We start from the raw sequence: 15,292 nt of genomic DNA, 5'->3' as shown, positions 1-15,292 counted from the left end.
ATATACAAAAGCATATTGTAGAGAAGTACAGAGGAGATAGTTTTCCTTCTGAAGAGCTATTATCCTTAACAGCCTCTTTTTAATTAGTTTTTATTTTTTTTGCTTTATTTAAGCTTCTTCAGAAAAAACATTGTTCTAGATTAGCATATTCATGAATATACTCAATAATCTTTTTTTTCCCCAGTAATAAATAGCACACAGAAAAGATTTAGTTGTTCGCTAAGATGATAGGCTAGCCAAGGTTCCAGAGATTATTACTTAATGAAGAGCACTTTAAGATCAAAAGCTCAGAATCTTTTTTCTGCAGGTTTCAAAACTGTTTATGTTATTGATGCTTTTGAACTTTACAGAAAATTAATGGAACTTTCCATTCCAAACTCATGCTGGCACTTCTGAAAACACCTTCCATAATCATTAAGTTAATGGGACTTAACCTGGCATATTAATTTTTCAATCTAACTACAATCTTTTCTTAGTAAGTATTCCAAGCAGGCAGAAGAAGCACGTAGCTCACTCAAAAGCAGGAAAGTTGAATTCTATCATTAAATCTTCCACTAGTTCACTCAGTGACTCTGAATGGTTACTAAAGCTAGCAGTTTTATGAGGCAGCAGCTAAACTAAGGTACTAAAAAACACTTCAAGGAAAGATTTACACTGACTGTAGGAGGCTCTGAATCAGTCTGCAAATGGCTGATTAGTAAAATGTGCTGAATACTTGCACTAATTGCTTAAGTCAACAACAGATGGAGGAGTTGGCATCTGTGGACATAAGGCCACTCCTTCATATATCCAACTTTAGACATGTAAAGTATGAAGATTTGAGCTCAAGCTTTGTGGCCCAGCTCTTCAATCAGTAAAGTAAGTCTTAAGGAAACCCCCTTCTCACGTGTTACAGTGAAAATGCTACTTAATTATTCATACATCAGCTGTGTCACACACAACCCCACATTCAAACAACCACCCAATATGCCCTTCCAGCAAGTCTGTTCCCCTGGCAGTCCCAGCCCTCCCTTCCTGCTCTGCTTACTCTCTCCACAGCCAGCTTCTAGCACTGGGCTCCCTTCCTCTTCAGCAGCTACCTTCATACCCAACCCAGGCCCTTTGCACCTACCCAAGATCCCAGCTTCCTTACCCAGCAATCTTAAAATATATTGCTGTTAAGTCCTCTCCCCAAGTATCTCCTAGCCTCCCAACAGCCAAATTTTATGTCCTGTTCCATACCTGGGAACAGGAGGGCTGTGCCAATGAGAAAAAGGGATTTTCAGTAAAAGAAAGCAATTTACTTCATTTTTGGAAAGAACAGAACTACTTGGGGTGAAATTTTCCTTCTCTCCTATAAACACATAAGCACACACAAATACACAGAAGTCCTGTGAAAGGAAATAATGTTTTCCCCCAGTGAATTCAAATTATACTAGAAAGATTACACCTGGAAAATATATTAATAAATGAAACCATTCATCAAGAAAATTTGGGATATAAAGATGGGGAGGGAGCTGGGCCTGGAAGCTTAGAAAGTGTTTGAATTATCTGGGAAAGAGAAATGTTAGGTAAAATGAATAGGCATGCTGATGGTTCTGCCTGTGAGGTACAGAAACATATGCAAAATTGTCATAGTAAAACAGGTAGCTCCAGTGTTTGAATATTAGTAGCAAATGAATTAATATTTCCCAAGAACATGATTAATGCTTTAGTGATAATTTGGAAACAAACACCCAGCAGGAGTATTTAGAATTGCAAATTGAGAACATACATATCACTAAAATATTCTAAGTATAACAGCACTTTTTTCATTTAAGTTCTAGTTGCATCAAAACCTATTTAATATTTATGAAATAAAGTGAAGCTTTTCAATCTTTTCTTTGTGTGCTATAGTACAACAGAACAGATGAGTTTGCTGGTGCTACATTTGAGTGCTTTGAAGAAACTGGTATTATTTGGTGCCACCTAATAAAGGAGTAACTGCACGTACAGTACAAATAACAAGATAAGTATTATGTTGACTTAATGCAAAAGTAAAAATCCATTTCTGACCATTTTCCACATCATAAACCATTTGCCTAATAAAATTAGACTTCCTTCCTCTTCACAGTACTACTTTCTATTATCATGGCTGGATAGCTTTTTCATAGCTTTTTCACGGACTCAAACCACTCACAGTATCAGAATGTTCAAGCATAGTGCAAAGCAAATGCAGTCATACAGCCAGCCTCATGTTGAAAGAAGAAAAAAATCCCAACTGCTGTTCTGAGTGAAAGGTTCCACAACTCAATCTCACACAGTAGGCAAAACTATAGTATTATCCTCATATGCTGAATTCAACAGGGATACTCAACATGCAGTTTGCTGCAAGTACCCACTGAAGGGAGAAAAACCAAGGCTTTTAAATATAAACAAGCTCAGGGGAAGCATTCCAGCACAAATTTATTCCCACAGTCTCACTGATGGTACATGTATAACCATTGGGAAATGCCTGCACTAGCACAGAGGGGCTGCATTCTGACATTCTAGGCATCTACAATCTGAAAACAATCATATTACAGCATCCCGTATGAAGATAGGCTGAGAAAGTTGGGGCTGTTCAGCCTGGAGAAGAGAAGGCTGTGTGGAGACCTCATAGCAGCCCTACAGTATCTGAAGGGGGCCTATAGGGCTGGGGAGGGACTCTTCATTAGGGACTGTAGTGATAGGACAAGGGGTAATGGGTTAAAACTTAAACAGGGGAAGTTTAGGTTGGATATAAGGAGGAAATTCTTTCCTGTTAGGGTGGTGAGGCACTGGAATGGGTTGCCAGGGGAGGTTGTGAATGCTCCATCCCTGGCAGTGTTCAAGATGAGGCTGGACGAAGCCTTGGGTGGCATGGTTTAGTGTGAGGTGTCCCTGCCCACGGCAGGGGGGTTGGATGATCTTTAGATGATCTAAAGGTCCTTTCCAGCCCTAACCATTCTATGATTCTATGATTCTATAATTCTAATTTAACAGATTGTTTGATTCCAGTGTTAGTATGTGACATGTGCAAAACTACACAGCTTTTCTCAAGTGTTTTTAGTGAATGTATTTTCTTTCTTAAATTTAAAATTAACAAACCTTCCCAGTCAGCTTTGAAAGATCATCTCCTCCCATTATCTGCATATCTTGCATAGACTGATCATTCTGAAAAACAGAAAGACCAAACTTTGAAATTACAATATAAATATAAAATACAATATACAATATAAAATACAAATATAAACACATTAACTTGGTTTAGATCTTTCACAGTCTTGGTTACCAACATTTTCTCATGCTCATTAGTACTGGTGCATGACAAAACCACACTCTCACTTGTTCTTATGGCTTCTCTCATCTGGTTGTACTTAAGCTGACATCGAGGTCCAGGCTTTTCTGAACTAGAAAAAGTTGCATCTTTCTTTTTAAAATAAATCATGTTTCCTTGCTTGCTATTTCTCAATATGACAAGTGTTGAGTAACATACTTGTCCCTTTCACAAAAGGAGGACAGAAGCATTTCAACACTCGACCAAACACCTGTAAGCACACTCTTTTTTTTTGGAACAGTCTTTAGAAACACAGGCAAAATGTCCTTACATCTGTCACTCACACAGAGAGCTCAGCTATTTTTGAAGAAATTCACTCCATACTTTTTTGAGGGAAAAAAGTTTGCAAACATTATCCCTTGTTATCAGGAATAGTTTCAGTGTGCCATACCATTTCAAGAGTTTTGGTTTTGCTTTTTCAACTAACTCACAGATAAAATCATTGAGGTCAACTTCATAAAATAAAATACTGTTGATCAGGTCAAACTAAACACAACAGAATGGTATCCTTTGATTTTTATATTAGAAAAGGTATTTTTCCACAAAATCAGTAGACTTTTTTTTTAATATTTTTTTTTACAGACATTTCCAGTTGAAATTCATTCTGATGGAAAATTCTCAACCCGCTCTAAGTTCGAATTCATTACCAATGGCATGCAAACTTAAGATTGTATAAGGGAGACATAAGGAAGCCCTACTTGCAAGGGAATTAAAAAGACGCCTTAAGGAAGGTGGCAAGTTTAAAAATATACAGTCCTGGCCAGGCTATACAAACTTTCCAGAGAAAGCAAGAGAAAACTTAAGACAGTTAATGTGGGGGTTTTGCCAAATTAGTGCATGTGCTAATCTAATCTCCCTACTCATAGGAAGACAAAATTAGTCCAATTTTCATAATAGCTGCAGTACCACAACATGGCACTGTAGTTTACTAGCAACATCAGGAAGCTTTATCATTACAAACAACTGGCAAAAATGCAATACTTGAATACTTTTCTACTTCATAAACCCAGTGCTCTGAAGTCAAATATTTTTCCTCAAGTAAGTAACAGGACAGCAGGACTTACAAAGTAGGTGAGAATACACTGGGCTAAGCGGTTTTCAGTTCTTTTTTCCCTCAGAAAGCACCAAAGCATCACCAGCAGAGGAAGCATACATATGCCTGCCATGTGGCACAGTTACACCTGCATGCCCATGCAGATGGGAATTGCATCTGCCCATGCTCACAGCCCATGTGGCGGAAGTGCAGGGACTTCCATGGCACATTTGCAGCTATGCAAAGGTGTCAGATCACACGTAAGCAATCTGACTACCCCAGGAACTATTCATGGTCCCCATGGGAATGGATTGTCTAAATTAATACAGTCTTCCCGAGTACCTGTAAGTAAAGGCTGCAGAATTGCCCTGATGACAATTTCTCCAGGTTTGCATACTGCAGACCTACCAAAAGGCTCCCCTTTCAAACTCCACTCGCTGATAAACTCTCCCACCACAGCTTTGTAAGAGGTCCTTAGTCATCATTGCCTTAACAGATGGCTTTTAGACCTGCCTTCACCTTTTCTGCACCGGATCTAGGAGCTTTACGTCCTTTTCGTGTTGCTCTGATTTGTTTTCTGGGAAACAGAGCTACAGCAAGAACGAAGGTTACATCCCATATGTTTTCTAATATAAGTTTCAACATTTATTTTTGTAAAGAAAAACATTAAAAACAATCCCAAACAATAAATAAAAAAACAAAGAAACCAACAGACATCCTCAGAAAATTATTTTGAAACTAAATAAAAAGTGGAGATAGAGAGGATTTTAAGTTCAGGCTTAAAAGCATAAACCTTTTGTTGTAGAGCAAGATGGGTCACTCTTGAAAAGTCAGGGACATATTCAGGCCAAGACTGTTGTAAGACTATAAAAAGCAGATAGTTTCTAATGTCTACCATGGCATGTGTAACCAAGGCACTGACAAAATATTTCTTCATTTCCAAATAAGAAAGTCTGGAATTCCATTAACAGCAAACACACAAGAATTACTGAAGAGGCAGTTTGCCCTTAGTTGCTAGCTGAAAAAGAGAGGGTAAAAAAAAAAATTGTAACAGCGAGATGCAATGATTAATGAATTTATTTTCAACTTAAAAAAAAAAAAAAGATCTCTTTCAGCAGTCTTCACAGCAGCACTGTTTCCTTTGCATTTGGTATTTCTGGCTCCAGCTGAAAGGAAGATGCTGAAATAGCATCTTCACTGCTGGCAAGCAGTTAAGCAAACACAAAAGCCATTGAGAGCTGGGGGACCACAGCATCCTGTCAATTGCACATTCACACGTTGGCTGTTGTGCCACCACTGCTCACAATTATGAAAATCCTTGTGTTCTAACTGAGGAATGATTGCTGTCAAAGGACAGGGCTTAGTATTCACTGTGCCTAAAAAACGCATAGGAAAATGCAGCTCAGAGCCTTCCTGGCAAGGTGCTTTCAAGAAATTTAAAGAAATAATTTGCATCATGCAGGAGAGCACTTCTCTTGGGGGGGGTGTGGGGGGGTGGTGTCAGATCATTGGTTTTAATGACATTTTTATCTATCTCTTCATTCATGAATTAACTCATATTATAAAATACATACCTGCAAACAGCAAGATTCAATACCATGACGTCACATTACTGTAACCATACAGTTCATATAGATAATGTACATGCTGTGGTTGCCATAGGAACCTCTCAATGCTTTTTTTCTGAGTTCTCAGTTTATAAATCTCAAGATAACACTGCACTAAATGTTAAGTATAAAGTATGATAAATGTTAGAAAAGAAAAAAATCTGTTTCATTCAGTACCATTCAGTACCTGTCAGTTCAGAACTTTTTGTTTCATCTCGTGGTCTCAAGTCATTCAGAGCTTCTTTGTTCACTTTAGGTGTTGTCCCCTACCTTGACAAAATTTATAAGACTGGGTCTCCTATAAAGTTCACTTCCTATCACCCAGAGTTCTTCAGTACTTGCTTCCTAACCCTATCTAATCCTTAAACCCTATCAATACAATTTTTGTGCTTAAATGCTTGACACTAAATATAATGTGCCATATAGAGACATACCAAAATCACACTATGTTTTGGTTAATGCAGCACAAAAGTTATTGCAGCTGTTTCTAACAAGACAGGATGCATTGTGCTGCATCCCTACACTGCATTCCAAGCTATATTTAATACTGTTTTTTCCCCTGTGTTTAATAAATCTGCATTTTTCCAGTATAAATCTCAATTGTTTTAACTTGCTGTTATGCTTTTTCACCTGTTCATTAGTATTATAATTTTATTTCATTCAGACCTTGTCAATATACATCTTCAGATCTGATGAATACTTGATGAATGAAAGCAAGAATGTTCCTATTTCAACCTCCCTTTTTCATGACATGCAAGATAAAACTTTTACTTTCTATGTTGACTGGAAATATAGATATTTAAATTCCATCTATACTAAGTAATGTCTTTTTAACTGGGTGGGGCACAGGATTATTACATCTCTTACATCTCCTGAGATCAGCACTTGGACATAGTTCAAGTTATAAGTGAAATGAGTTGGGTGGTCTCAGGAAAATTTATTATATACAGCACTGCTCATCTGAAAATTGCACCAAACTGTGAACATCTGTTACTCTTCTAAAGAAATAGAATCTGGGCTACACTAATACTGGGCTCAGGGAAACAAAGATTCTTTAATCATGGCAAAAAAAGTAGCTCTAACACAACAAACTGAATGCATAACTAAATTATGAAATATGAACACCAAGTCATTATCACACATCTAGTTATTATAGTCTGCAGAGTTCATGTGGAATTTCTTTGAAAAAAGCATAATTGCCTTTTTCTCCCCAAATTCATTGTGGAAACTCTTAACAAAGAAGGATTTGATCCTCAGGCCTCTTCTACTTTGCTTTCTACCCCTGTATCAGCAGGTGTGTCAACCTGAGGATTCCTGTGAGGGCAGCTCTATCACTTTGCACCACCACCCCATCTCCTATAACTGAGTTTTCTAAGAAGGTTTTGACCAAAAAGAAGTGACTGACAGACTATCACTTTCAGTTGCCCCTCAGAACCTCAAACTGTGGAATACAGAGCATCTCCAAGGCTTCCCTTATCCTTCCCTAATGGCTAAGCAAAATGGTTAGAACAGGATTACTGCCTGTAAGGTTTCTGACTTCTACCCACAATTGGCAGTTTGAAAAGCAGCAAATACAATTTCACCAATAGGTTTGATGCAGCATGTCCACTAAAGCAGAGCAGAGTTCAACCTCCGCATTCATTCTGGCCTCACCTTTTTATTCTCCATTAAAACTGTCACTAACTGCACATGATCTTTGCTGCTTCTATTCACAGAGGGTGACCCATGACTTTGAAACAGCTTCATTAAAGGCAGGATTACTCTGATCCTAATTTAGGTATCTGAAAGTTAAGTCATCTAAATCTGTGCATCCTGGGCTCCCTTCATAATCAATGGAGAATGCAAGATAGATCACATAAATCACCTACTTCACCATATCGGAAATCTACAGCAAATAACTTACATCTACACATCTAACTGTGAGAAATCTGAAGTTAGATGAGATAAATCCCAGCTTAAGAGATGAGATCAATATTTTCTTCCTAAAAACATCACTAAGCCCTCAGAAAGAGGTTACTTTCAATTGCATTTACCACAGGCACACAAGAAGCAACATCCTGAATTATCCACTCAGGCTCTGCCTCACACAAACATTTAACACAATTCTCTTTGGTACCACTCCAGGATAAATTGCTTGCATGTTTACCCACAGGACTCATTTTAATCTAGGTGAAATATAATTGAGGAGAGATTTCAAAAGATACAACCACTCTAATATTTCTTCCAACTTGTGTCAGAAAAAAAAAAAAAGTATAAGTAAAATAATAGAAACCAGTCTTTGCAGATTTTCTACAAAAACATTATACTGGATGATTAATAGGGCTCTAAACTCTAACCATCATGGAGCAGAAATATAAATTTACCTATAGGGTTTACCCACTGAACAATGAAAATAATTGGATTTCATGGTGTGGTGTTCATGATCATGAAGAATGGAGTCTCAACAAACCTCAATTAAACAGTAATTTGTATTTGATACTGGAGGAAGGATACCAACTGAGTAGTTGCTACCCTTACAGTAACTTTAAAGGTGATCTGAACAGCTACATTTCGAATGGCAATGAGGGAACAAGGTGGATGGCATTACAGCCAAAGGGGAGAAGACATTTACCATGTTAATGAATGCTAAGGATTTGAACATAATTCTTGGTACTCCATACAGTAAAGAAAAGCTGAGACTTTGAACCATCACATGGTTATGAAACGGATACGTATTTTCAGAGAAATGGCTACCATACACTGCTGCAACAGTAAGTGAAAATGGCAGAAAACCCAAGCAGCAGCGTACACTCTGGCATACAAATTAACTACAGGTACGTTTTTCAGTGAAGGAAAAAGATAATGCTCAGATGAAAACAGAGCAGATACAGCAAGAATTTACTTTCCAGGTAATATCTTTCAAAAATGAAACCACAGAAGCAATATCTCTCACTTCAAAATAGAAAATTATTACCTCTATGTGACTCAGATGCAGCAAACTCATTCGTAATTTAACCAAGCTTTCTACACTTAAAAAATAGCATTGCAAGAATTAACTGCAGGTCTTGGCAGAGTTCAGATAGATGTTATCTGCAATTATAAAGACTTCTGCTTTGAAATTATACACTGTTCAATAGTTATGATATCTTTTGTTACATGACCAGGTTGGATGGTTTAAGGTGTTCCTGCCCATGGCAGGGGGGGTTGGAACTAGATGATCTTTTAGGTGCCTTCCAACCCAAACCATTCTATGATTCTACAACCCTGCTTTACCATCTCAGTCAGGAACATAGAAATTAAAATGAAAATTCTGATGTTCCAGTTTGGATGCTGACACCCTGGTATGAAACCTAATTGCTTTGCACCCTCCCTCCTGAGAAGTACTCAACATATGAGTATGTTGGTCAGGGTAATTGCCCGTATGGCATCTACATCATCTGTTAATGTATTCTGACTTCTAGGTAAAGTCAAATAGATATATAAAGTATAGACTATGAAACTAGTTTAGCAGCAGCAGTAATAAGAACATTGGTGGAGTGGTAATACATATGATGCTGTACTTACAAGCAACATCCACTTGAACGGACAACATTTTGTGTTTCTTCTCTAAAGAGCAACAGGTAAGAACAAAGAACCTCAAGAGTGTCAAGGACTGTCGTGATTTTGCTGGCAAGCAACCAGGACTCTCCAGGCTTAAGTAGCAACATTCAGCGGACAACTAGTTAAGTACTGTTAAGCTGGAGACTTGTGCAAAGGAATGAGAATAACATGAATTGTTTCCCAGTGAAGACTGGAAAGCATGCCTTCCTTTCCCAGAATCAAATGTATACCAAAGGGCAGTCTGCAACCTCCAGGGCACACCCATATTCAAAATAATCCTGTGTCAGGTCACCGATATATTTGTAAGAGGTGCTTTGAATACCTTGCAAACAAGCCAACAGTGATGAACCAGCTGGAAATAAAACACATCCTACACCCACTGTCAGAACTTCACCTATCAAGCAGGGAAAGTAAAGGTACATTTCCACTGAAGGACTGATGGTTTTCTGAATCTCTGTTAGCTTTAAAGCTGCCTTCCTGAGCTGCTTGGTAATCTCACCACTGACTGCTGCACTGAGATCTGCCTTACTGCTATTGCCAGGATAACCTGCTACAGTAAATTTTAAACTGGTGTAGGTATATCTATTAGAGCTCTTGTTACTACAAGTGTAAGATATACTTTACTTCTCTATGGTTAGAACTACAACATCATCTGAAGATATCTTTAAGTTTTTAATCTTTTTATTTGTTGTTATTCCTTAACTAAAAGCTCCATCACACAGGTTTGGAAGTACTTCAAATTCAGGCTAGTCTATCCAGTTCCAGGGAAGGCCAAAGTTCTACAATGAGGAAGTTGGCTTTGGACAGAGAAAGACAAACAGCAAACTTACTGACAGCAAGGTACTTCTTATCAGCTGACCTGTGGTAACACCTGTGTATGTTTCTTCCCTGCTGTAAAGGCAAGGCAGAGCATTCAGCTATCTCTCAGGGCAACAGTAAGTTATTAAACTTAATAAATTGAATTGTTTAGAATTATCTGTTCACACATTCACTAACTTTTTGTGTGCTGGGACTCCTGCATGCCCTCTCTGTACTTAATCCAAAGAAGGTAAAGTATCTTGAAATAGATGCTAGAAAATTCATCCCCTATAGGAGTTGCTTCCATGGAGATCCTCCGGTATCTAGTGAAGTATAAACTGCCACTGAAGCTCTTCCCTTCCCAGTCAAAGTATCTGGAACTGATCTCTAGTGTGTACTCTCCAACATCAACAAAGGTGAACTCAATGCAGTGTTAATGCAGTTAAGACAGCTAATATAGATTATAACTGCAACTAAGGATATATTTGCGAGGGGCAACTATTACAAGCTGTAAATGATTTACAATCTTTTATTTTGCTGGAAGTACGTATCTTTCCACCTATTAATAAGTTCTGTAGATACACAGAATAAAGATATTTCAAATATTTTCAAATAAAGAAAATTTTCTAAACCCATGACTGCTTACATGATCTGGAATTATACTGCTGGTAAAACTTTCCTTAAAAGCTCTAAACAGAGAATGATTTCAGTTTTATCAGCAGAAACATGAAGTAACTCTACAGGAAAAGGCTCAAACTGTTGTAAATTGAAGCAGAATTTAGACCAGTTAAGTTGGCTAATGATTATAGACAATAAATTATTCCATTCTTTCCTTTCTGGTTTAGTAATTGTTTTATGCATTTGCTTGGTATTGGTTCAATGGGTTATTTTGTTTAAGGATGAGGCAGCAAGACTGCAGCACCACATATAACCATATGGCACAAATAGTGCCCATACACTTAAAAAGATCAGCAAGAACTGAAATCAAAAACATGTGATAGAGAATGTTTTGAATCATATATAAATCACAAACAAAATATATCCTCAAAACTTGGGTTAGTTTCCACAGAGTGTAATCTGAGGTTTCCTTGTACTCTTAACGTCTTTTTTATTCTGTAAAATAATATTTAAAACATAGTAATAAGACCTGAATATGTTCCACGATGAGAAAAGGTACTCACAATTTTGTAGCGCTGTTCACTCACGTGAGGTGAGGTTCAGACCACATACTTTGTCTCCAGAAATGGGAGGCAAATAAAAGTTAAAACTTAGGGGCAAAAGAACAAATTTGCAAGTGTACTCTCCAGAACTGCCATAATCTTACTCAGGTAACTCATTCTGGACTGCCAGGAGGCATTACTATGAGTGTTCACCTTTTGTGGTAGTCATGTAATATAAGCCCATACTCTTGGAATAGGAAACTTGGGTTTCTTTTCTTCCTCAGCTCTCAGAAGACCACCATAAACTGAAGAGAGCAGGGAAAATCTTCCTTCTGTTTCTGTGCTATCGCAATGCAAAAATCATAAAGGACATCAAGCATGCTGTAGCCAGTTCTCCTGGACTCAGCTAGGAAAAGGTTAATTTGCTTTCAAGTCCACATTAACTGGAGTTATCTTCTTTTACTCAATTATTGTTTAGAATTAAATACACGAACATTACACCAGTGGAACTAGAAGCTGTGTTTTCCAGCACCAACAGAAGGTCTCAGCACGTTAGCTGGAACACTACTAGATCTGTATGTACCATCTTACCCCATTTTTTAAATTGTATTGTAAAGTAGCGAACAAAAGTAAATGCACATTGTGAAATATCATACAGTGAAATTTGTAGCTCCATATTAAAAACCCTGCCCCTTCGAGGGTTCTGCAAGCACAAGAGAAAACAGCTTTCTCTAAACTAAGCACAAAGGACTAACCTTCTGACCCTCACTATCAGCAGTTCCCAGGATCTGGTGATAAAAGGAAGGTAGGAGAAGAATCTTCAAATTTGTCAAATAGCCACAGGCTGAGAAAACAGATAGATAGGTGTAAGCAAATTCACAAAAGATGAGACTGATATAAACCTCAAATGCTTAGTCCCTTCCAGTAATCTGGATTCTAGTGTTATCGCTGACTCACAGCTCAGTAGCGCTCTCTTTCATACTACTATGATTAGTCCCTTGGCTAATGACAAGTAGGAAACTTTTGACAACACATGTACTCTTCTGTGTTTTCTTGCAAGGTTATTTTATTCTTCTCTATTTAAATATTCTAACTTCTGTCTAGCAAATGAGGAGGGAAAATAATTTTGTATTTGTCACACAGATAAGCCCTGCAATAAGAGTACTTCTTGTTACTGCTGTATTCCTTCAAAGTAACCTTTTTGGTCTATGCCTTACAGCACCCCTGGGGTGTGGCACTGCATGAACATCGCACATGCTATGATCTGTTTTCAGAAACAGCAGTTAAGATGCCAGTTAAAGAGAGTCATAGAATTCCTTGGGAAAATTAGAGCCCTCCAGCTTATTTTAATTAATTTTGCACCATTTCAGATCTCAATATAAAAAAAACACATGCTAAATGGTATAATTAGCACCCAAATAAGTAATCAAGGTGATATTTTTTCCAATGCATAAACATGTCATGGTACTTTCAAACTCATCAGATATTATTTGTGCAACAGGATTAACAACCATTATGTTCTAGGCCTTTCTGATACCTAAGAGCCTATCTCCTTAGTCACTGTAAAACTCTGGGAAGCAGACTTGAAAACAGACTACAGTCTCTCCTAATGATGACATACAGTATTGCTGCAAATGTCATAATTTAGTAGTAGCTTGCTGTATTTTTGGTGGAATATGAAACAGAATACTAAAACCAAACTTCTGTTTCTTAGACTTTGTAACAAGCCACTGCTTAACAACAAACACGGTATCCAGGGGAACTTAAGAATCGAATTTTTTTAAGAGATGACCACTTGGAGGCTTTTAATAAAATCACTTGATGCTTTGAATCTGTTCTGAAACTGACCAGTTTTAAAAACATCCATGGTCTCAAATGCTAAGATGTTCCAGAAACTTGGATTGCTTGAAAATTACAAAGATTTAAACTCACAAAGGAAAAAAAAAAAAACCAAACAACACAAAACAACCGAACAAACACCCCCCCATATTAAAAAAAAAAAGAAAAATGAACTTCAGACCTAACACTCCATTTTTCCATAGTAGCTGTACCCTCTGCAACATACTGTAATCTGAAACATTTATTTCAAATTGGAAAACATTTTTCAAAAGAAAACATTACAGCTTGTTAGAAAAATGTGACCCTTGGGGAGACAAATTTCTCCAGAAAGATTAGAAAATACCTCTTGTGGAGCCTGCATTAGATCTGAAGTCCAGAGTAACAGAGTACCAACCAATAACACAGCAAACCCATAAAATGTTTTCTGCTAGAGAAAGGAATTCCACAGCTAAAAATCATAAATCAGTATAAAGGAAGGTAATACCTAAGCAGGGAACAACAGATAAAAATGAAAAGTATTTTTGGTAAGGCAAGTAATTACTTGCTTTAATATGCCCCATAAATGCCTTAAACCAATATTTTGATACTGCTGGCGAGCCATAGCAGAGTTCAGTACCACTCTACCTTCATTGCCACATCTGTTCTTGTTCTGTCCCCATGGCAATCAGGCCGCTTCCTACTCAGTTCTCCCCCGGCTAAGCTTTGTTTGGTTCCCCCAAATCTTTTATATGTGAGTCACTGAAACACTTACTCATACTTACAAAAAATCACTAAGAATTCAGATGGTGCTAACATATTTAAGTGGTGTGTAGGTGTGTTATCTGATGCATACAGTTACATAGATCATCCCTCCATGAGTAAGTTTTACATTACAGATAAACTTGATAAACTGACTGTATGATCAGCTTATTATGACCTTTCCTGAACTATGCCCACAGATTAACACCTACTTGTATTATTAGTAACACTCCAAGCCCCAAAGCAGTGTCCAACAGGAAAATACTCTGCGTTTTAATTAAAACAACTTAAATTAGAAACACCTTCTTTCTTACACTCAAGACAGCCTTGAGCAAGTGATGAATTTAAGCTCTCATATCTCACAACTCTGCCATCACATCAAATGGAAGCTGTAGATGCCTAGAAAGGAAAGCATCTGTCTCAAGACCTGAGAAGTTTCACAACACAATTTTAAGGTCACATTTTATTACATTTAGTACAGCCTTCTTCAGTTTGCCTTAGAACATTATGAAAAGTAGGTTGGTTTACAAAAATAATAAAGGTTTGAAATATCCATGCTTCCTCTGATATCTCTGAGCAGCGTCTCTCAGATAAAGAAGTGGGGAGTCTGAGGCTTGCACGCTTGGTAACAAGGACCTCTGGACTAGAGCTGTGCTAACTAAAGAAGTTACTGCCCTGGGAGGGGATACTGGCAAGCTGAGATGCATGTGTGCATCTGGGTCACTAAAAATGAATACAGCAGGCTGGAGTTATTGAAATAGAAAATCTCTCCTAACTGGTCTCACCTGGGCTGAGACAGGTTAGGAAATGCTCAGAAACAGCTGAGCTGGCCAGTGTGACTGGCCAGAGGGCACTGCAGTTGCTACGGTATGAATTGGAGGCTGTCATTGTTTCAGCCAGTGCAGATACAATAAGAGACCAAATTCCCAAATATCTGTACCTGATGTTCAGATGAATCTTGCAGGAGAGTTTATTCTACAGTTGCCTGAGTGGTGCTGTTAATATTTAATAACATCAGCCACAATTTAACCAATGAGACTGCTATTCTTCTCATTACAATTTTGTAAATGTCTTTTAAAAAGTCATCATCTAGTTGCAAGAATAAGCTTTTGGGACAACTTCCTCTACTGACACATTTTCAACTATTTCTCTGAAAAGCTTTAGTGTCTCTAAGGCTGACATTTTGCAGTAAGACACTGCTGCCTGTATAAGTGTTTTTTTT

At 37.7% G+C, this 15,292-nt stretch overlaps 1 protein-coding gene across 3 annotated transcripts in view; it reads right to left on the bottom strand.

Moving 5' to 3' along the window:
* Positions 1–15,292, bottom strand: part of PRTFDC1 (phosphoribosyl transferase domain containing 1) — a 45,853-nt gene that overhangs the window by 16,213 nt on the left and 14,348 nt on the right. For 2 of the 3 annotated variants that reach the window (XM_062633590.1, XM_062633592.1), the window contains exon 4: positions 3,088–3,153. The exons of the other annotated variant lie outside the window; for it this stretch is intronic. In XM_062633590.1, coding sequence (XP_062489574.1) covers positions 3,088–3,153 — 66 coding nt within the window. The remainder of the gene's footprint in view (positions 1–3,087; positions 3,154–15,292) is intronic. 3 annotated transcript variants of the gene reach the window in all.

The sequence above is a fragment of the Pezoporus occidentalis genome, unplaced genomic scaffold, assembly GCF_034315485.1.
Source record: "Pezoporus occidentalis ecotype Australia unplaced genomic scaffold, CSIRO_AGI_Poc_V1 ctg40, whole genome shotgun sequence".
Classification (NCBI taxonomy): domain Eukaryota; kingdom Metazoa; phylum Chordata; class Aves; order Psittaciformes; family Psittacidae; genus Pezoporus; species Pezoporus occidentalis.
Note: the sequence above shows the minus strand (reverse complement) of the source record. Positions and strands in the feature narration are given on the sequence as shown.